Source organism: Barbus barbus, assembly GCF_936440315.1.
Source record: "Barbus barbus genome assembly, chromosome: 29".
NCBI lineage: Eukaryota > Metazoa > Chordata > Actinopteri > Cypriniformes > Cyprinidae > Barbus > Barbus barbus.
The window spans coordinates 4,280,658-4,301,958 of record NC_136757.1 but is presented as its reverse complement, the minus strand read 5'-3'; the positions used below and the strand labels follow the sequence as shown (position 1 = coordinate 4,301,958).

General features: G+C 37.8%; 1 protein-coding gene across 1 annotated transcript in view; it reads left to right on the top strand.

Annotated features, from left to right (window-relative positions):
• Positions 1 to 20,294, top strand: part of LOC306849508 (histone-lysine N-methyltransferase PRDM16-like) — a 251,238-nt gene extending 230,944 nt beyond the window's left edge. The window contains exons 11-17 of the mRNA XM_079384593.1: positions 873 to 1,042; positions 1,348 to 1,425; positions 9,390 to 9,559; positions 10,108 to 10,279; positions 15,257 to 15,478; positions 17,279 to 17,450; positions 18,687 to 20,294. Of these exons, the coding sequence (XP_079240719.1) occupies positions 873 to 1,042; positions 1,348 to 1,425; positions 9,390 to 9,559; positions 10,108 to 10,279; positions 15,257 to 15,478; positions 17,279 to 17,450; positions 18,687 to 18,821 (1,119 nt within the window). The 3' untranslated portion in view covers positions 18,822 to 20,294. The remainder of the gene's footprint in view (positions 1 to 872; positions 1,043 to 1,347; positions 1,426 to 9,389; positions 9,560 to 10,107; positions 10,280 to 15,256; positions 15,479 to 17,278; positions 17,451 to 18,686) is intronic.
• Positions 20,295 to 21,301: the final 1,007 nt, after the last annotated feature.

Sequence of the window (21,301 nt, the reverse complement as noted above, 5' to 3'; positions counted from 1 at the left end):
CTATCTATCTATCTATCTATCTATCTATCTATCTATCTATCTATCTATCTATCTATCTATCTATCTATCTATCTATTCATTGATCCATCTTAAATGCTATCTTATCGCATAGTACTTTTTATTCCATAGTAATTTTTTTATGTATTTTATGTTGACTATATATTTGTCTTAAATCAAATGAAGATCAAATATGCGATCATGGTTAATTAAAGGTATACGCATTATCAATAACACCATTGCCTGCTAATATTCTAAACTAATACACTAAGAGAATCAAGGTGATATCGAGACATGTGTAAATATATTAAAACACACTGTCTGTCTCTGTGTTTATCCATATCCAAAAGTAGGAAGGATGTAAGCTGTTTTTGGCCATAGAGCCGCATAGCCAACCCTTTGTTCTGCAGCAGGGGAAGTACTATCAGCGAGGGGTATCTTAAACTGCATTGTATGGTTACCGCTCATGGAGGTGAATGGCTCATTCAGACGCTTCTCTCAAAGATTTGTTTGGAACAAAGTAGGAGCCGGGGTCTCCCGAGGGGCTGCTCGAGTGGCTGCCAACGTGCCATAGGTTAGGGAGGTCACTCTAGAACAGCACAATCAAGACTCGACCTTCTGATATATAACTTCCTCCAGCTTTCCATCCTGTCTGGTTATGATGCACACTCCCAGGCTCTCTGTCAGAGTTCCTCGCCTCTGCTGTTATTTTGTTCTTTATGCCTCTGCCCTAAACAAATACAAAAAAAAAAAAAAAGTTTCTCCTAATCTCACACAAAATCAATACAAGAGAAGTTTATGATTAAATGAACCCCTGAGCTGTGCATCAAACACAGAGTATTCCTCTCTGAACTCGCCTCATGTTCTCTCCTCAGGTGTCTGCGATGGAAAACATGACTGAGAAGTTGGAAAGCTTTAGCGCTCTGAAACTGGATGCTCCCAATTCCCTCCAGCACTCCTCACACCACCTTTTTAACTTCCGCTCCCCGCCTCCCTCTCTCTCCGATGCTATCTTACGCAAAGGCAAGGAGCGATACACCTGCAGGTGAGCGCCACTCATGAAACAAGAAGAAACACATCCTTACAGGATTCCTTTAACTCTGCAGCTTTATTTAAATCATTTCTAACATATCATCAAATTTAGAGGTAGCCTATACATCAACACAATAATACACAACTAACAGATAAATACAATATATAGAAATAAAGTTATCAATACTTTGCTTTTGTTTTATTATTAATCTAAAATTGACATTGAATATGCCCAGACAATGAGTTACAACCCTCTGAATACGGGAGTTGTATCAATGCTGGACGACTGTATCAAAGTCTAGTTTTCATCCTTTGCAGGTACTGTGGGAAAATCTTTCCCAGGTCAGCTAATCTTACAAGGCACTTACGAACACACACAGGAGAACAACCCTACAGGTAAGCCACTCTTAGACCTACACTCTTTCTCACACACACACAAATGCAGTATTGAAGACTTTGTACCTTGAGACTTACCTCACAATTTATTCCAGTAGTTTGACATTAGCATGTTGCTAAGCTAATGACACAATACTTAACTATGCATAGAAATAGACAGCAAATAATTTGCTAATTATCATTAGAATTGCACTTGTATTGGAAATGTGTCTATGATATAGTTAGCTAATTAGGTTTTGGAACAGAACATGACTTTTTCCTCCACATACACATACATTCAAGTAACTTAACATGGCTTTTGGTGCGAGGCCACATAGTTATCCAACACAAACAATATAGCCAAAAATCCAACCATTCCACATCACTCCGTAATCCAAAGGTTTACTCCTGCTTGAGTCTTACCTACTTTTTTTGAAAACTTGAGAAACAGATTTTACTCATGCTTGACGTTCCCAGACTGATATACTATACAAGTAGATGCAAAAACACACGGACGGTTTTTAAGTTATGTGATCAGCACATGAGATATATTCTTATGTATTGCTTTGCAATACAAGCTTTGCTGATTCTGAAAAATATAACATAGAAACAATGAAAGACATGAGACATTAGAGGCAGCGCAATCAAAAAGGAAAGAAGATTGATTCTGTCTGCGCAGATGTTTTGGAGGTAGAGCAAGCTCTGGACAATGTTGGCTGGTAATAGCACCCTGGAGACATCCATGCTCTGTTTATAGAACGGCTTAATTATCATTGATTTGGCTTCTAACCAGCTGTGGAAATTCCTCTATGAGGGTGATGAGGGCACTTTGGAAATGGGGGGTTTTCAAAGTTTTAAGTGATATTTTGACCCAGGCATGACTAAAATGTAAGACAAGAAAGACCTTTACTGCCAAAGGCTTCTTAACAGTTCACTTTCCGAACAAATATAAGTGAAAACAGTCATTTATGAGGGAAAATCTCTTAATAGTGATGCTTCAGAGTTAGGGATTTCAGCAAACCCTTGACCATAGGCAATAAAATTTGACATGCAACAGACATTAATTTTACCTCACATTTTGCCGCTTGTTGAGGTGTGTTATTACACATATACGATTTTTGCTTAGCAGATGATAAGGTGAAAGGAAGCGGAGAGTCACGTGACGTGCTCATGAACCTAGTCGCACTTGAGTAGAGCTCCGTACGTTTGGCCTCTTTTTGCAGATTTTTTTCGTTTTGTTTTAAGCTTTATTCATTGGTGGTGCTTTACCTGATTGGATGCAGTCGTAAACAGCAGGAGTTGTCTCCGTCGGCTTCTCCGATTAAGAAGAAATCCAAGTCACCGAACTCAAGCGATATGATGGTCAAGATGGCGAACACTGTTTCACACTTTGAGGACATTCTAAAAACCGAGTTGACAGCGATGCGGAACAAGTTCGCTTCTCACATGTCAGTTGTTCAGTCGCTATGCTCTAAACTGGATCTTCTTACAGGGGAGATGAGAGAACAAAAGAAAGTTGTTGCAGATCACTATAGGCGAGTATCCGCGCTCGAGCAACAGGTTGTGGACTTACAGGATCGCAATAGGCACAGCAATCTGCGTCTGGTCGGATTGCCTGAAGGTTCTGAAAAGGACGACCCTATGGGCTTTTTGAAAAGATTGCTACCGACGTGACTTCCGTCTCTCGCGGGCAAAGAGATTGAAGTGGAGCGAGCCCATTGCGTGTACACAAGGCTCTCCTCAGATCGCGCTAAACCACGGGTTTTCATCTTTAAACTGCTGCGGTACACAGACAGGGAGCTCATTCTGCAGGCCGCCAGACTTCATGCCCCGGTGAAAACTTCAGACGGAGCAACGCTGTCTTTCTTTCCAGATTTTTCTCCGGTCACCGCAAAAAGTAGAAGTGCATTTGCACCAGTTAGGAAGGAGATGAGAGACGCTGGCATCCAGAATTTTCTTCTTTATCCTGCAACGCTGAAGGTCATTCTCAATCAAGGTGAACCTAAAATGCTACACTCCCCAGAAGAAGCAAGAGTTTTTCTCAGATCCCTTTCATCCACCAACTCTCAGTGGACTCCAGCTGGACATTTGCTGTCTAATCGGAGAAGAGATGCTCTAAATGGTTAGGTCACTGTGTCTTTCACTGTTGACTTTAATGTTCACTTCTTAATTCATAGTTCATTGTGCATACAGTATCTCTTACTGATTATGATATTTTATTTGTTTGTTGTATTTTGTATCTCTCTTTTCTTTCTATATTTTCTTTATTTATTTATTTATTATTATTATTATTTATTTATTTTTAAATAGAAATACTACCTAGTCAATATGTGACTATGGGGCCAAATGTTGGTGCTACAGTAATGTGCAGGTTTTTGTTGACGCCACGGACCATATTAAGGGGTGTTGGTAGATCAAGGTTTGTACTTGGTTCGATCTGCCATAGTTCATGGGAATGTGTTTATGTTTTTTTGAATGGTAACGTGGAGGGTGGGGCGTGGTTTAATGGTAGACTCAACTGGTTTTATTTTCAAACTTGTATTTTGTCTTATTATGCAGTAATTCTGTTTGATACCTATGACTGACCTTAATATTCTGAGTTGTAATATTAATGGGCTAAATGGCCCTCACAAACGTGCAGGTTTTCTGGATTTTTTGCGAAGAAGAAAGATTGATATATTGTTAGTTTAAGAATCCCATTTGAAAAACGAGGATATACGCAGGTGTAATAATACGTTTTATGAAGTGGTATCTTATCTTCGGATACTAAAACCAAGAGGGTCCTAATATTGGTCCGGAGGACTTTAAATATTACTATTTTAGAGAAAGGTTGTGATACAGATGGTAGAATAACACATATAAAATCAATAGTGGAGAATAGGAATATTGTATTTCTCTCAGTTTATGACCCTTGTACTCCTGACCCTACTTTTTTCTCAACCTATCTCTTGAAGTTTTCAGATTTTGAAATTGTATTGGGTGCAGATACGAATTCTGTAATGTCGCATATCCTAGATAGATCTGGACCAAAGTAATCACTCTCAAGCTTTGTGTTCTGACATACTTCGGCAATGTGTAACTTAATCCTCGTTGGTGGATAGTTGGCGTTTATTAAACCCTTCTGCTAAGTCTTTCACTTTCTTTTCTGCTACTCATAAATCCTATTTGCGAATTGACTATATTTTCATTTCTACTTCTTTATCTTCAGCTGTTCGTGATGCCGATATCTGTTCCTCATCTTTGTCGGATCATGATGGAAATTTGCACAGATTATCTTGTATCCCTCGGCCATCCCGTGCGACTAGATGGCGATTTAACCCTAAATTGTTAATTCAGAAATAAATTTGCTGAGTTTATTGAAATTAACCAAGGTTCAGTGGATGATCCTCGAACACTTTGGAATGCAGTTAAAGGATTTATAAGGAATAACTCAATTCCATATGCCTCTTTCCTTCAGAAAAACCGACACAAAAAGATAGTTGAACTGGAATCACAGCTCCAGAATCTGACTAGAGATAATCAGCGTTGTTTCTCAGACAATACACTCAGTAAAATCATGGTGGTTAGGTCCGAACTCGATTCATTACTGAGATCCATTACTGAGATCCAGATCCCTTTGACTTTTTACTCTAACCTCTATACTTCTTCTGCTGATGGTGACCCTGACTCTTTTGCATCTTTTCTGTCCAACCTTGATTTACCTAGACTGTCAGATTCAGATTCGGAATAACTGGCTGAACCGATCTCTCTTCAGGAGCTGGAGTCAGCAATTCGATCAATGAACAAGGGGAAATCCCCAGGGATAGATAGCATTCCAATCGAATTGTATACTACTTTTTGGTCAGATTTAGGCCCCATCATGTTAGATATGATATATTTTTCAGTTACTCAAGGCTCATTTCACCCATCTATTAATATAGCTGTTATTTCGCTCTTGTTAAAAAAAGATAAAGATCCGAGTTCCTGTTCTAGTTACCGGCCACTTTCTTTGATAGGGACTGGTGTTAAATTATTTGCTACAGTACTATCTCGTCGTCTAGAGAAATTTATAAATAGGCTAGTTCATCATGACCAAACATGATTCATTAAATCTCGCTCAGCTTCGGATAATTTACGCAAGTTATATCATATTATTAATTCAAAGAACAGTTTGTCCTCTCCTTGCGCAGTATTATCTCTAGATGCGATGAAAGCTTTTGATCAGCTAGAATGGAACTATTTATGGGCGGTTCTACAGCATCTGGATCGAGTTCATAAATATGATAAAAGTTCTGTATGCCAATCCAGCAGCCACAGTTCTCACAGGTGCTGTTCGCTCTAACCCATTCTTTATACATCGAGGTACTCGTCAGGGTTGCCCGCTGTCTCCTCTGTTATTTGCCCTATCCTTGGAACCCTTAGCTCAAGCGGTCTGGCAATCTGAAACTATTTCTGCCATAAATATACAGAATACTCATCATCATATTTCTTTGTTTGCTGATGATATCTTATTGTTTTTGGAGAAGCCGTCACATTCTATTCGTCATGTGCTGAATTTATTTGACCATTTTGGATCTCTCTCAGGGTTTAAAATTAATTGGAGTAAGTCATGTTTACTTCCCCTCAATTCTAAATTGATTCCATGTCCCTTTCTATTTTTTATTCCATTGGTTAAAAGCTTTAAGTACTTGGGGACAGATGTTTCTCCTTCCCTGCAGGAAATCGTCTCAAAAAACTATAATGGTATTCTAGCCAAAGTATCCTCAGATTTGGAAAATTGGTCTTGTCTTCCTACTTCTTTTCAGGCTCGTATATTGGTGATTAAAATGAATGTTCTCCCACGTATTAATGTCTTTTCTTCCATGATTCCTCTCGCTCCACCGGTTGGCTACTGGAATAAACTAGATGCATGTGTTTCACGGTATATATGGGATGGGAATCATCCTCATATTAAACTGACTACCTTACAACGATGTAGATTACATGGAGGCCTTTCTTTCCCTAATTTTAGACTGTATGCTCAAGCCTTTTCCCTCCACCCTTTAGCAGTTTGGTTTGATCCTGACGCTTCTGTGTTTGGAGAGCAATTGAGGAATCTATCGTTTATCCGTATAAATTGAAGCATCTTTTTTTGGGGGGGCGGGGTTCTGCTTAGGCAGTGTAAATCTCGGTTTGGTCCCATTGTAACCCACCTCCTCTCCACATGGACTACACAGACGTTCACAGCTAGTTACAGAATGGCATAAGCATTCGCCTATTTTCTACAATAATAACCTTTTGTCAGGCAGTACTCCATTTCATTGTCCACAATGGACTCATAATAAAGTAAACACTCTGGGAGATATCTATGATGATAGTGGTTTAAAATCCTTCCAGAATATTAAAACTCAATATAATCTGCCAGGCACCTCCTTCTTTATGTATATGTGTATTAGATCGGCCCTGCGGGCGTATGGGGTGCCTTGGAGCTCTCAACTGCCTGTTCACCCTTTACACAAACTAATCCTTCCTTCTGAGGAATCTCCCTCCTCTGCTTCAGTCATCTATCTCTTTCTTCTTGAGCATTCATACAAACCTTTATCTATTACTACTGTTATAGATATGTTTGACTCTTTTTTCATGAATGACTTTTGGGACTTCACCTTGTCCGTCCAACAAAGATCTTTACTGTTAGCTGCTCTCACAGCAGCAAAAAAAATTGCTGCTCAACCGTTGGAATCCTCCTCACACAATGGACAGGTGAACCTGGACTGTGTATTTGTTGGACATTACTTCTTGTATAGATGGATCTAATGTGAAAACTGTTCATTCATGGCATTCAGCTTTTAATGTTGTGTCTTCTTTTCTAAAATCTTTGTACAAATTATTTTATTGTTATTTGTTTATCTATTAATGTTAATTAATATGTGTTATTATTATTTATTTTATTAATTTATTTTTATTTTTTAAGTCTACCAAGGGGTGGGATGGGTTGGGGTGGTTTTTAAATTCGTACAGCTCCTTTTTGTTTTGTATTACTGTTCCACAAAATAAACTCAATAAACTGTTGTTAAAAAAAAAAAGATGAAAGGAAGCAAGCAACTACCCAGACCCTGCAGTGCCATACTGTAGCAACAACAGTGTCAAACACATAAAAACACCCTAAAACATAGCAGTGTGAACACTCTAGCATCACTTTTGCTTCAGAAAGTGTAGAAATGTGGTTTATTTTATTGCATTCTATCGAAAAAGAAAACATTTGGTAGTTCTGTAACATGTATATCAGTTTCACACGAGTTTTTCTTAGCATACAAAAAGGGTCAGGTGGAATTAAACCCCTCTTTGAGTTCTACAAATCTACCATAGAGCCCTGTGAACACACTCAACGAGATAGAGAGCCTCCCATGGGACACGAGCGCTACATGCTTGGCTCCTTCACAACAATCCCCTGATTAGCTTATTTAGAAACAATTTACCCTAACAAATAGCAGACATCATCAGCATCTCCCCATCTTACTTTCAGCAAAAAAGGGCCAAGTCAGGCCAATATCAGAGCGGGCCAGCTTCAGGCTTCATTGTAGTAGGTTATTTGCCTGCTGTAGATGCTATCAGCTACTCTATGCAGCGAAATTGGCCCACTAGGTCTGACCATTGAAAGACCCCATTCGGATTGTAACGCTTCATGTACAGTCTTTGTAACAGAGGAAAAAAGAACTGAGATGATGAAGTAATTTAAAGTCCATCTGGACCAAGTAATGAAAATAAACAAAATGGGGGGTAGAAAAGACTGACTTTATAAAAAAAAATAAAAAATAAAAGGAACGGTGTCTTGGCGTTTTACCATTCTCTATGAACCGTGATGTGCCAAGTCTGGAAAATCGGAGGCCGTGTAGAAGCGCACACACATTTGCCCGCAAAATAAACTGGAACATAAAAAGGGGCCTGCATCTTGATTCTGAGCACTTGATGACGAGCGATTTTCCCAAAGCAATTAGCCCTGAAAGTCAACTTTGCAGCGACCGAGGGAGTCTAAGCTACGCCGACCACCCAACAAAGGAGGCACTGTCCAGCGAACTCCTGACACTGCCTCGCTGTGATGTTTGTTTATCACCACATTAAATTGATGTTCTCCTGCCTATTCTGGCTGATCTGACATTGCGAACAAGTGAGCTACAGAGAGCCGAACCGTGACTGTTGAGACACGCTAGCACACAGAGGACATCTCATATCTCATATTGAAAAAATATATATATTAAAATGAGGAAAAATCTTGTTTACAAGACCACAAAGAACATTTATTTGGCTTACATGAAGGAAAATCATGATGGCAAAACAATGAGCCATAAAGGGACACAAGGGGGTGTTTGTTTTCATGCAAAAATTTAATAGTTAGCTTAGATATCTTACACTGGTCAACATACCCTCAAAGCTGTTTGCCTTACCTTTGTCAGCCTCTTGGTGGGGTCATTGTCACCAACCATTGTGACAATACAATGAGAATGTGAATGAGCTTTATTGGCCAAGTATGTTTACACATACAAGGAATTTGTTGTAGTGACAGAAGCTCCACAGTGCAACAGAGAGACAGTAACAGGACAGGACACAGATAATAAAAACAAAATAACAGGAAATAGCCAATAACCAATGTACAAAGCAGCAAATATATATATATATATATATATATATATAGACAACTATGTGTGGTCAAGTATGTGCAAATTAGAAATGAGAAAAATGAAATAAGTGAGTGTGGTGAATGGATAATGTATTAGTTGTGTATTCCACGTTTATTGTTGAGTGTTCATGAGATGGATTGACTCATGACAATACAGGACAATACAGGATTCATTAGGAGTTATACTAAAATGTGGATCATGCCCAATGTTTCAGAATATTTAATGCATGCATACAAGCCCCAAAATGGTGTCAGTGTGCACGCTGATGTATTCTAATGCTTTTTATTATTGTTTCAGCCCAATAGAAACCTTCTGTAAAATTGATTTGACTTGTGCTTTTCTCCCACATAGATGTAAATACTGTGACCGTTCATTCAGCATCTCCTCCAACCTCCAGCGACATGTTCGTAACATTCACAACAAGGAAAAGCCTTTCAAGTGCCACCTTTGCAATCGCTGCTTCGGTCAACAGACCAATCTGGACCGCCATTTAAAGAAACATGAACATGAGAATATTCCAGGTAAAATCAGTTTCACTTTACTCTAAATAATTTCTAATAATTTAAACATATTTCCATTTGGAACTCAAGCTTTTATTTATTTACTTATTTATTTAATATAAATTATCCATTTTATTTTCATGATTTTCTTTTTTATTTTATTTACTTGAAAGTGATTAATGCTAAAAATACCTCAAAATAAATGTGCAGATGTTAATAAATTATGAAGGTTACACTTTAGCACATATTTTGCATGATCATATTCGACATCCCTAATCCTACCCAATATCTAAACTTATCAACTACCTTATAACTATTAACAAGCAGTAAATTATTATTAACTTTATTGAGGCAAATGTCATAGTTAATGGTTTGTTAATAGTGAGAATTGGACCTTAAAATAAAGTGTGACCATAATAAATATAAGTGAATAAATGCAAAAAATAAAAAAAGAACAGATGCAACCTTGTAAAGTACAGTTGCATTTGTTTAGATATCTCCCTCACTTTGTTTAATAAGTTTAGTAAATAATTTATTAATCTATATATTTTTCTACTTATTTGTTGTAGTGAGTCAGCAGTCTGGGATCCTCTCGAATTTAGGAACAAATATTTCCTCACCGAACTCTGAGTCTGACAATCATGCACATTTGGATGAGAAGGAGGACTCGTATTTCTCAGAGATTAGGAACTTCATCTCCAATAGTGAGCTGAACCAGGCCTGTAGCTCCTCGGAGAAAAGGTACGAGCTTGCACACACGCACAACACACACATGCACAGAATATATTTTGAAGCTATGGCAACAAACTGCATAATCTGTCAGAGTCAGACAAGCTCAGTCCTGAAGTTACAGTGTGTCCTCTAGTGGAGGACTGTGTTACTGCTGGACCAGCCACATGTGTGTGTGTGTGTGTGTGTGTGTGTGTGTGTGTGTGTGTGTGTGTGGCGGCACCCATTACAGGCTTCGCCTTCAGTCGGCAGAGGGACAGGACATCTCATTGAGTCATTTCACCTTGTTGAGTTCTGTTCTGCATTAAGCACAGCCAGATACACATCAGGGAGCACATTCCATCGGCTTATGAAAACACCAAACAAAAGCTCATTACTGCCAAATTCATGAACCGTCAGCACGACTGTCGGTGTGTGGCCAGGTTCACATTGCTTCAGAGTTTGGTTTAGGTGATTCACACAGACAAATGCGTACGAACAGATACATGGCCGAACACATGCATTCTTGTTTAGACGCATAATGGTCCTCCTCAATTTTGCCGGTTCCTCCACACTCAATGCCTCTGCCTTGTCAATTGGAAGCTCTGGCGTGGGCCGAAACCTCACACTGCCATCTGGGATCAATAGTCCTGTCCTGGCTCATACAAGCAGGCCTGGCATTTTAATATCTGTAATTCAAATAAGTGCTCTGTTTTGTCTCCCTACAAATCAGCCTCACAGAAACACCCGCTTCAAATGGACATGCAGCTGCAGCATTCCCCTATGCGCTCATGCGTCTTATTTCATGACGTTTGCCCGTTTCTCTCTCGCTTTCTGTCACTCTTGTGCAGCCAGTCTGCGTTCATAAATAAATCATAAATCATGAATCAAATCTCACATTTGCTTCTTCTTGAGTTTTTAGAAGCTATCCCAATAATGTCTTAAACATGAATGAGACATAACTGAGAAGTCAGTAATCTGAGATATACTAGTATCCACATTCCTTTCATCGCTCCGTATAAGCTGAATAGCAACCAGTGTTGGGGAAAGCTACTTTTAAAAGTAATCCAATATTGTGTTACTCCATAAAAAGTAACTGATTGCATTACTTAGTTTTTTTTTTTTTATGATGTTACTTTTGCATTACTTTTTGTGACCTGAGCTGGGCTTGCTTATTTATAAAAAAAAAAAAAATATATATATATATTTTTTTGGCAACTGTAAAGGCCCTTTCACACCAAAAGTGAAATGAATAAGCCTCAGGATGAAGGAAGAACCTCTGCACCATCCCGATTTCTCTCAACATGGGACAGGTGTCAGCGAATAAATGGCAAAACAAAGTAACTTGTGCGAAAAAGTAACTATAAATTTAAAAATAATGCATTACTTTACTAGTTACTTGAAAAGTAATCTGATTACGTAACTGACACTCACGGCAACACTTGTCTCATTTAACTTATTTGTATTTCTCCTGTATAAGGCATTTTCAGAGAAACATTTAAGACATAGTTAATGCTCAAATGAGATACAACTGAGAAAATACGTGTTCTAGAAACGCTTTTTAAAAGATTGGCCCATTATACTTTCACTGCACCTCAACATTGTTTTACTCCCAAGGAGTATTAGGAGAAACAAAGTCGATACTTAAATGAAGAGCTTCATCAAATCTAATGAGCTATGAAAGAGAAATCCGGATACTCTTCCTTTGTTTCTTTCTTCCGTGAATGGCAGTGGAAAAAGACGTGATCTGTTCCCCCGGACTATGATTTCCCTGCAGCTGGGTTAACAGTGTTTCAGAGTGCATGCGTCTGGTCTCTCTGACTGAGTTTGACTGTCAGTCTGTAGGGGGCTGCAGGTTTAGCCCTATCTGGGGACCCTCACACTGAGACATTTATCTATGCGCTGCATTGACGGAGCCCCCCTTCCTCGCAGCTAACGCAAATAGCACTCTGACATGTTTAGACTGAGACAAAGCGCAGGTCTGTGGTAGGAGCACTGCTGTCTCCCACGTGGCATGGACTTTCTCTCAGGCCAGGGCAAATTTGATTATGGGATATTTAAGCATGATGGAAAATGGGAAACAAGCAGTTCTTCTTGTTCCTTTTTTTTCCGTTTTTGGTAAGTCTACACCTCACATAGCTTAACCACCCACCTTACGTCCCCCTCCTCCTCAACATTCGTCTGCCTCAATAGAAGTTAGTTTCAGAGCGTTGAAGTAAAAGCGACTTTGAAGGGGTGCATGCGCACAATGACGTCATAGAGAGGTAGTGGAACGGCACGGTGCTGATAGCTGCTTTGCAGAACAACCATTTTCTCTGGAACTCGGTGGCAATGAGACAAACCATGATGATTGCTCCTGACCTGTCTAGCTCGCTCTGTCTCGCCTCTCTGAAATTAGCTAATTCATCATCGCCACGCTCGCAAGAAACGTCTGTCATTAATTGCAAAATCGGTGTGTTTGTCATTCGTGGATCTGTGTTTTCCAGCTCCGGCCAGGCAGGGGAATTACTGCCCAGTCCGAAATGATGGATGGCAACCCAGAGAGCAGCGCAGAACTGATATTTGGCAGTCAGATTATGATGAGAGAATTACCACAATGGACTATCCGGGTGAAAATAGCTTATTATTTTATCCGGTATTTAGTTAGATGTCATAGTTGTCGCCATTGCCCGAGGACATGAAAACTCATTGCCAGCGGCCATTAGAAATTTGGGAATATCTAAAATGTGCAACCACATTTTTGTTCATGCAAAGTTTCCAGAGAAGAAGCTTTTTGTGTTTTGTGTTAGTTCCTGTTTAACCCATAAGAACCCACGGTGACGCGGGTGTCACAAACACTGGTGATTATCTGGAAAGGTCTTTTTAAAGCATTACCCCACACTTTCAACTCAGGAAGTCCCTAAGTGACATATAATGAACACCCAGGTACTGTCATGTGACGATGTGTGCATTTTTGTTGCCATGGCAACATTTCCAAAATGGTGTCCTGTCTGGTTAGCACATGTGTCAGCAATTTTTAAAACGCTTGTTTTCGTTACTAAAGGTATGTTTCAACCCATGCAACAATTCTAATATTTTAATAACATATCCTAGATTACTCTTAATCTGATTTTAATGCATTTCTTGTACACATTGATATAAAACAAGATACAAGGATATTGTGGTGACATATATGTCACATCGGGCTATTAACATTATAAAAGTAGGTGGAACTTTGATGTGACGTATTTGTCACATTAAAGGGATAGTTCACCCAAAAATTAAAAATTGATGTTTATCTGCTTACCCCCAGGGCATCCAAGATGTAGGTGACTTTGTTTCTTCTGTAGAACACAAACAAAGATATGGAACTCAAACCGTTGCAGTCTGTCAGTCATATAATGCCAGTCAATGGGACTCACGGCTTTGAGAGGAAAAAACATACACAGACAAAACCAAATTAAACCCTGCGGCTCGTGACGATACACTGAGGTCTAAAGACACGAAACGATCGGTCTGTGCAAGAAACTGAACAGTATTTATATATATTGTTTTTACCTCTGATCCGCCACACGGATATAGTCAGGAGCCACAGGGTTTAATTTGGTTTTGTCTGTGTATGTTTTTTCCTCTCAAAGCCGTGAGTCCCATTGACTGCAGTTATATGACTGACAGACTGCAACGGTTTGAGTTAAAAATCTTCGTTTGTGTTCTACTGAAGAAACAAAGTCACCTATATCTTGGATGTCCTTGGGGTAAGCAGATAAACATCAATTTTTCATTTTTGGGTGTACTATCCCTTTAAAAAAAATGGTAATGAGCTGTTCAATTAATTTAGCTGATTCAATTATTTTAGCGTTATATATTTTCTGCTGCTCATTTTAAAGCATATTTTAACAAATCTATGTGCACATTTAACATGTTGACCTCCAGTGTGAGGTAGTTGTTTATTTTTATTCAGTTCACACATTTTGGAGATGTGAAAAAAAAAATCTAAAAATTAATTTCTGGTTAAACCATATACCTGAAAAGGTAGAATTTTGATATGTTATAAATAGTTGTTGTAAAACGTAATGGTCACAGTTATGTGGTTTTGAAATATCTTGTGGCAAAGCAAATAAAATACGAAAACTGTATTTCTTCTGAAAAATGTTTTCGTTTTATCTTTCCAGAAAAGTAATCATTTTGTGGAAAAGAAAATAAACAGAAAAAAATTAATTAATAAATTGTAACATATATGTAACATGAAATATTTATCATAAATGCCCAATGTGTCATATATGTAACATTACAGATCTTTCACAAGGAGGGGTTGTATTTCAAAAACAACTGCAGAAACATGTTATAAGTGATCCATTTGATTTGTTTTATAAGCCCCATAATTTTCCTATAAGGAGAAGTTGGTCCGGGTTCTTATGGGTTAAGTTGAAATTTGGTATTTTTTAAGTTTTAAGGTCATTGCATTGTCATTGAGTCCGAAATTCTCGTCCAAATTTTTTTGCACGTTGAAAAATAAATACGACCTCACGTTGTGTCAATCACAAACTTTCACGAAACTTTCGTCTATCATAAAAAAATTCAGATCAGGTTCGATTTTCTGTGTTTTCACATTCGTAACAAGCATTTTGATAGAAAAGGATGACGAATATGAAAAAAACACATACGGAAATTGTGCTGTGCAATGACCTTAATTCCGAAGTTGGTTGAAACTCGGATAGGAAAAACAAAATGATTGCTTTGAACATGAAAAATAATCACTGAAATGCAGACATAAGACAGGAGGCTTCCTTCCGCTAGGGATATTGTGTAAAAAATAGAAGAAGAAAAAAGCCATTATAAGAACTGAGTATTTTAAAAGGGACACATCATGGAGAAAAAAATATTTTTATTTTTTTAATAAAATATTATGGTGCACTATGTAGTCATATAAACAATCCACCTGCACAATTTATGGAATTTAAACTGCTTTAAACTTTCATTTCCATTCAAATGGTCATATGTAAAACTAAATGAGGACTGTTTGCATTACAGGTCAGAGTTGACGGAGGAGGAACAGCCTCAGAGTCACGCTCACACCACCTCAAAACTGGAGGAGGAAGATGAGGAGATGGAGGGAGATGATGAAGACGAGGAAGGCTCGTTGACAGAAAAGTCACAAGACGAGACGGCCTCTCCCGCCACTATGGTGCAGGGCACCTACGACGAGGATGAGGAGCCGACCCCTCTCCCTATGTCTTACGAACACACGCGCAGGTCAGCCAAACACATCTGGAGAAGAGCTTAAACAGGGCAACTCTCACCTAAATGAACACTCAAACTTGCAAAAGATACACAATTATAATCCTACCTTTCTATTAGAAAGAAGAAGAACCAATAAAACCAAGCAATAAAACAATAAACAGAAACATTTAAAGGGTCAATTCTGATCTCTTATTGACTTTAAGAAAGTAGTATGAGTAGTGTACGCTATATTATTTATCATTAATTCAATTTGCAATCTGGCTTTTTAATAATATGTATATAAACTGTATGTACACTACAAGTCAAAAATGTGAAATAATAAAAGTCTCTTATGCTCTCAAGGTTGCATTTATTTAAATAAAAAATAGAGCAAAACAGTAAAATTATGAATTATTACCATTTAAAAGAACATTTCTACCGTAATGTATTTTAAAATGAATTTAATCATATTATTTAGAATTGATATAAAATTAAATGTATAATAATAATTTATTCCTGTGATGAATTTTATTCAACAAGGGTGCATTAAATTGATCAAAATTGACAGTAAAGGCATTTACAATGTTAAAAAAAAAAGATTTATATCTCAAAGAAATTCTGTGAAACTTCAGTTCATCAAAATACTAAAGAAGAATACATAATTAATATACACAGTACACACTCATGTATTATGTAAACAAAAACTTTTAATTTGGGTGCGATTAATCGCGATTAATCATTTCACAGCACTAATTAAAATTGAATTTTTTAATAATTTTTGATTAAATTAATGCAGCATTTGTGAGCATGAGACACGTCTTTAAAAAAAAGACACTTATAATTTTGTAAAGTTACATTTTATAAAGCGAAAAGGAGTTGAGTGTTTATTTAAGATCAGAAGTTGAAGAGAAGGAAAATTGATCGTATATAACATCATTATCAAGCAACAGAATTACATTGGGCATTCAACACTACAGATCTGTTCCATAACCCAGTGAGCTGCACAGGTGCACTTACATTGAAAAAAAGCCTGTTCCTGAAGGCATAACCATATGTATCTGTGATAAAGCAGGCAATCCCAGAATGCTGAGTTTCTGCCTACTGTATGTTGAATGTTCTAAATCAATTCAGAACGCTGCCTTAGAAGGCACAAGGAAGTTCCCTAAGCAGACAGCAAGGCAGCTCACCAGACTGTGGAACAGAGCGTCTGTGGAGCACTGCTCGATACGACCCATTGTGCCGTTAGATGTTGTTGAATCGACATTTATTGTTTCCCATAATGTTTGCTGCCGTGATCCCTCATTGTCTGTCAGTCATCTTAAACTAACACAACTAATCAGCATCTAGTCATCTGTCTGTTTAATCATTGAAACTTTGGCTTGCCAAAACAAAGAAAACAGCAATTTTGCACCCATGCAATTCAATAGAATTTTCAAATTTAAAGCGTCCAGTTCTATTGCATTTCTGTTCTCTCCTTCACTGTCCTCATCCTAAATAGCATTTCTGCTGGAATGCCACTGGCATCTAAATGTTTCAATGATCAGTATTTCGTGGGATATTTTATTCAAGAGCAAGGGAGGCTTATTCCGTTTTCCCCCAGCATCTCGCTCAATTCTGCATGGACAGAGAGACGGATAGAGTTCTTGAACGTGAATGTTCATTTGTTTTGTGCTTTCGTCCGCTAGTGTGATGATCACTTATATTTTTCATGTTCTGCCACCATCTCATCCACTGCATGCTCCTCAAATGCATCCAGTTCCAATATTTAGATTGCGGTTGTTGGGCTAACTGAGGGTCCCTCCCCTCTCCACACCCCTCCCTATCCCGGTACAGGTGTATTGAGGAGGATGCAGGCCTATTAGATCTGGAACCTCTGGCTGGTTTCCCCAAAGGCCTGGAGTTCCATAAGGCTGGCGAGGAGCCCTATGACATTAAAGACATTTTTAGCACCTCGGTAGAGTCGGAGGCGCTGAAAGAAACACTTTTCAGACAGGCTAAAACACAGGTATGTGACCGTACCTGCTCCAGAGAGCTGCTATCACGCCATGAGCCCATATCTGCCCCTGTCACGCAAGAGTCAAGAGAAGGAAAGAGTCAAAGAGCATCCTATGAATATGAGAAAATAATTATTTTTAGTTTTGTCTTTGCAAACTTCCAGTTTTGTGGTAGATTGTGACCGAAATGTAAAAAAAAATAATAATAATAATAATATAATTCATTATGTATACTAAACATATATACTAATATATATATATACACACACACACACACAGAGCTGAGTAGATTACTTACAAATTGTAGTCTGTTACTGATTCCAAATTACATGACAAAAATTGTAGTTAGTAACGTAATCATTACACATTTTAGGTAACATAAAACTATCAGACTACTTTATAAGACTACTTTTTGATTTCTTTAAGATTACTCGTTTATCCCATTGATTTAAATAGGATAATTTTGTACCATATTGATATAAAAATACAAAAAGAAAGAAAATATATCCCATTCATTGTTATTAGCAACATGAAGTGCATTAAAATATGAGGGGTACTTCAAGTAAATATGTTATTCATTATAGTATACACATACTCAACTTGAATACTAATATTTAGTATAAACACTTTATAATTAGTATAAGCACACACACACACAATTAAATATATTTATGGAAAGGTTAAGGTTTCTTTAAAATTGAGATTGTAGATTTAAAATGTGCAATTTTTGACCGAAACGGTTGGGAATTCCTGCAATAATTGATGCAGGGAAATAAAAATATATAATAAAACTACATGTAGTTTTTGCCTAATCATTGTCATTTTTTATTTTGTTTTAGAAATAATATTTTCAATGTTCAACATTGATAAAAAAATATTAACTGAATGGCATTAACATAACTAACACTATTATCTTTCTGTTTCATTTTCTCGTATTTATAACTTTATACCGTCCTCTGGTCTCAACATTTCATGTGGACTTGTTAAATGTCTTATATGTGTGTATCTTATATACAAGTTAACGGTTGTCCTTTAATATTGTGTCTATTATATTAAAAGTCTGCTTTTGAATTCCTCCTTATACATGCATGTGGATTTGGAAAAAGTAAATATTGACTGATAAATTGTGTATCTATGAGTACAGTAATGAGTACAGTACATGCTAGCTTCTGAAATGCACAAACCCTTGATAACAGATGATGACTGTTTTGGGTTTGCGACTGAACTGTCCTCCTTTTCTCCATCAGGCTTATGCAATGATGCTCTCTCTGTCTGAGAACACCAATCTGCATTCATCCTCCCAGAACTCCTTGGATGCCTGGCTCAACATGGGAGGAGGTCCGTCGGAGACGAGCTCCTTTCACCCCCTCAACAACATCTGAGAACACCAACAAGACAAACGAGAGATGGAGGGAGAAAAGAGGAGAGGGCAAGAGACCAACATGAAGATGCGTCAAAAAGAGCTTGTGCAATGCCACAGTAGACGAACCACCACTATGCGCGCAAGGAGGAGAACGTACTGTTGAGTGAAACAGACACAGGAACCAATCACAGATGGGAGAGTTTTAAGACACGGCATAAAAACACAGGCGAAATCACCGAATCCCAGCCCTACAGCATCGTTCCTGTCTGCAACTAGCCACTATAGTGAAGTTCCCTCCTCATCAGCTGATTCAAGAGGGAGCGATGCATTCAAATGACTCTCAAATCACCTCTCCACCTCATTTTCAATGATATGCATTTCATGGAGACTGCTCTCAAGGGGTTTTGACAGGTTCTCGGAGAAGCCCAGGAAGGGGTAGTTGAGTGTTTCTTCAACTGGAGATTTGAACCGTTTCTACACAGCATTCCATTCTCAAGTTGATTTTCTGCAGCACTGTACCAAGGTTTCCTTTATGTTAACTCACAGCCGAAGTCTTACAGTAGATCATTACGGTAGACATCAACATTGATTTCCAATGGCAATAGAAGCACTTAAGTCTAGCCCACAACTAGCATGCTAACTTTCCCCTGAAGGCTGAATGCAGTTTGTAAGCCACTGTCTCAAAAAGTAAATGCTGGAAGTCACTGGGAAACCTCTGAGATTTGTGTTCGGCTACGCGATCTTGTCTCGTCCCCAGCCGGACCTTCATATGATAAATCACGCAGCACGGTTTTCCATGTGTATAGCATCACGGTCATTGTAATTATTGTTGTTATGGTACGTATCTTAGCTGTTGAGTCCCAACTGAAAGTTTGTTTTTAAGAGTTAAATTATTCTACAGTGGGGCAATTGGAAAACTTTTCTCTTTTTCTTGCATTCAGTAATATTATGTTTTTTGTTTTTGTTTTTTTCTATGTGAATTGTTCTACGGTAAACAGTATTGTTTCTTTTTAAGCACATCTGTGCTTAAATGTTAATATAATTCTTTAGTGAAGGACCAAATTTGTACAATATTGTTGTATGATGTACAAACTAAGTTAACCATTGGTAGCAGAGAGTGTTGTGTGCCAAATAATCCCCTTTTTTCTTTGACAATCATTTTCCTGAGCGGTCGCCTCCACTGTTGGTAGTTTTTTTTCTTTCTTTTTTTCCTTTCTTTTTTTTTCTTGTTGTTGCTTCTTACATTGATGAGTGCTTGTCTTGTATTTATTTTGATTTTTTTTTATTATTATTAATGAAAATGAAGAAAAAAATGACTTACCCACTCATTTGAAGGAATGAAATATCATGGAAATTCAGAATTGTTCAAGCTCTTCGTAGAGAAGTTGCCAAAATCTGAATCGCAAAAGAATGCGTTTATATTATAAGCACATAATCATGAAGTCTGGTTTATGATGCATATGTTCAACCATTTAGAAAAGTAGGCACTGCGTGATTTAATAAAAATAAAAAACAAAATATAAAAAAAAAAACTTTTTGATTAAAATATCAGGTAACTCAATAGAGGGGCATTATATGTTGACAGTTTTACACATTTTAAGCATAAAGGAAATGGGTCGACAGTGTATCTCTGGGTTCATATTGCATGTTTTCAATGTTCCGTTTGTTTGGGAAGAGCCATATACATCAGCCAGTCCTAAATATCATATCAAATTCTACATAATTCAAATACTTAATAATATGCACCCCAGAAGAGACACCATAAGCAAGAGGGCTATAACTAGATCACGATCAAATGGTGAGCAGCTACACTTAATGTTCACAAGAGCGTAGAGAGATGCCCAAATCCATGAGTCCTCATCCAACTCCTGAACTGTGAAGCCAGCGAATGAATCATAAACAGCTGAATGCATATCATGAATGTGTAGAGTAGATTTAATATGAGTCCAACTTACCTTCTCTCGATTGAATGTCTTTTTGGTCAGGAACTCATACTCTCCTCACTTCATTTTGGATGTTTAAAGACTCTGAAATCAGCACTTAAATCAAACACATACCCCTGTCTGCCTAGTTCATACTTTCCTTCACATCTTAGTACTGATTTGAATGAAATTTTCTAAGCAAGGCTGGTTTTAACAAGCACTTTAACTCTTGGGTCAAACAGGCATTTTTATCAGATGCTAGCAAAATACATTCAAGCGTTGTTAGAAGAACTTGTTAGTTTTGAACATTAAAAATATTGTGTTTTCACTGCGAACACAAACCAGGCTAGATGGACTTGACTGGCCTTTCACAGGGAATCCATCTGCTTGTGTAAAAACTTGCAGCAGTGTCGTATTTCATTATACTACCAGGTGGCGCACTGTGTAATCTTACCTATTTTATACTGTATCTCCTCACTATATCATTTACTCAAACCCTTGAGTAAAAAGCCTGTTTGATGCATAGGATTGCTGGGGATGTAATGGGATTATGAGTATGGAAAAGTCATGTCACAAA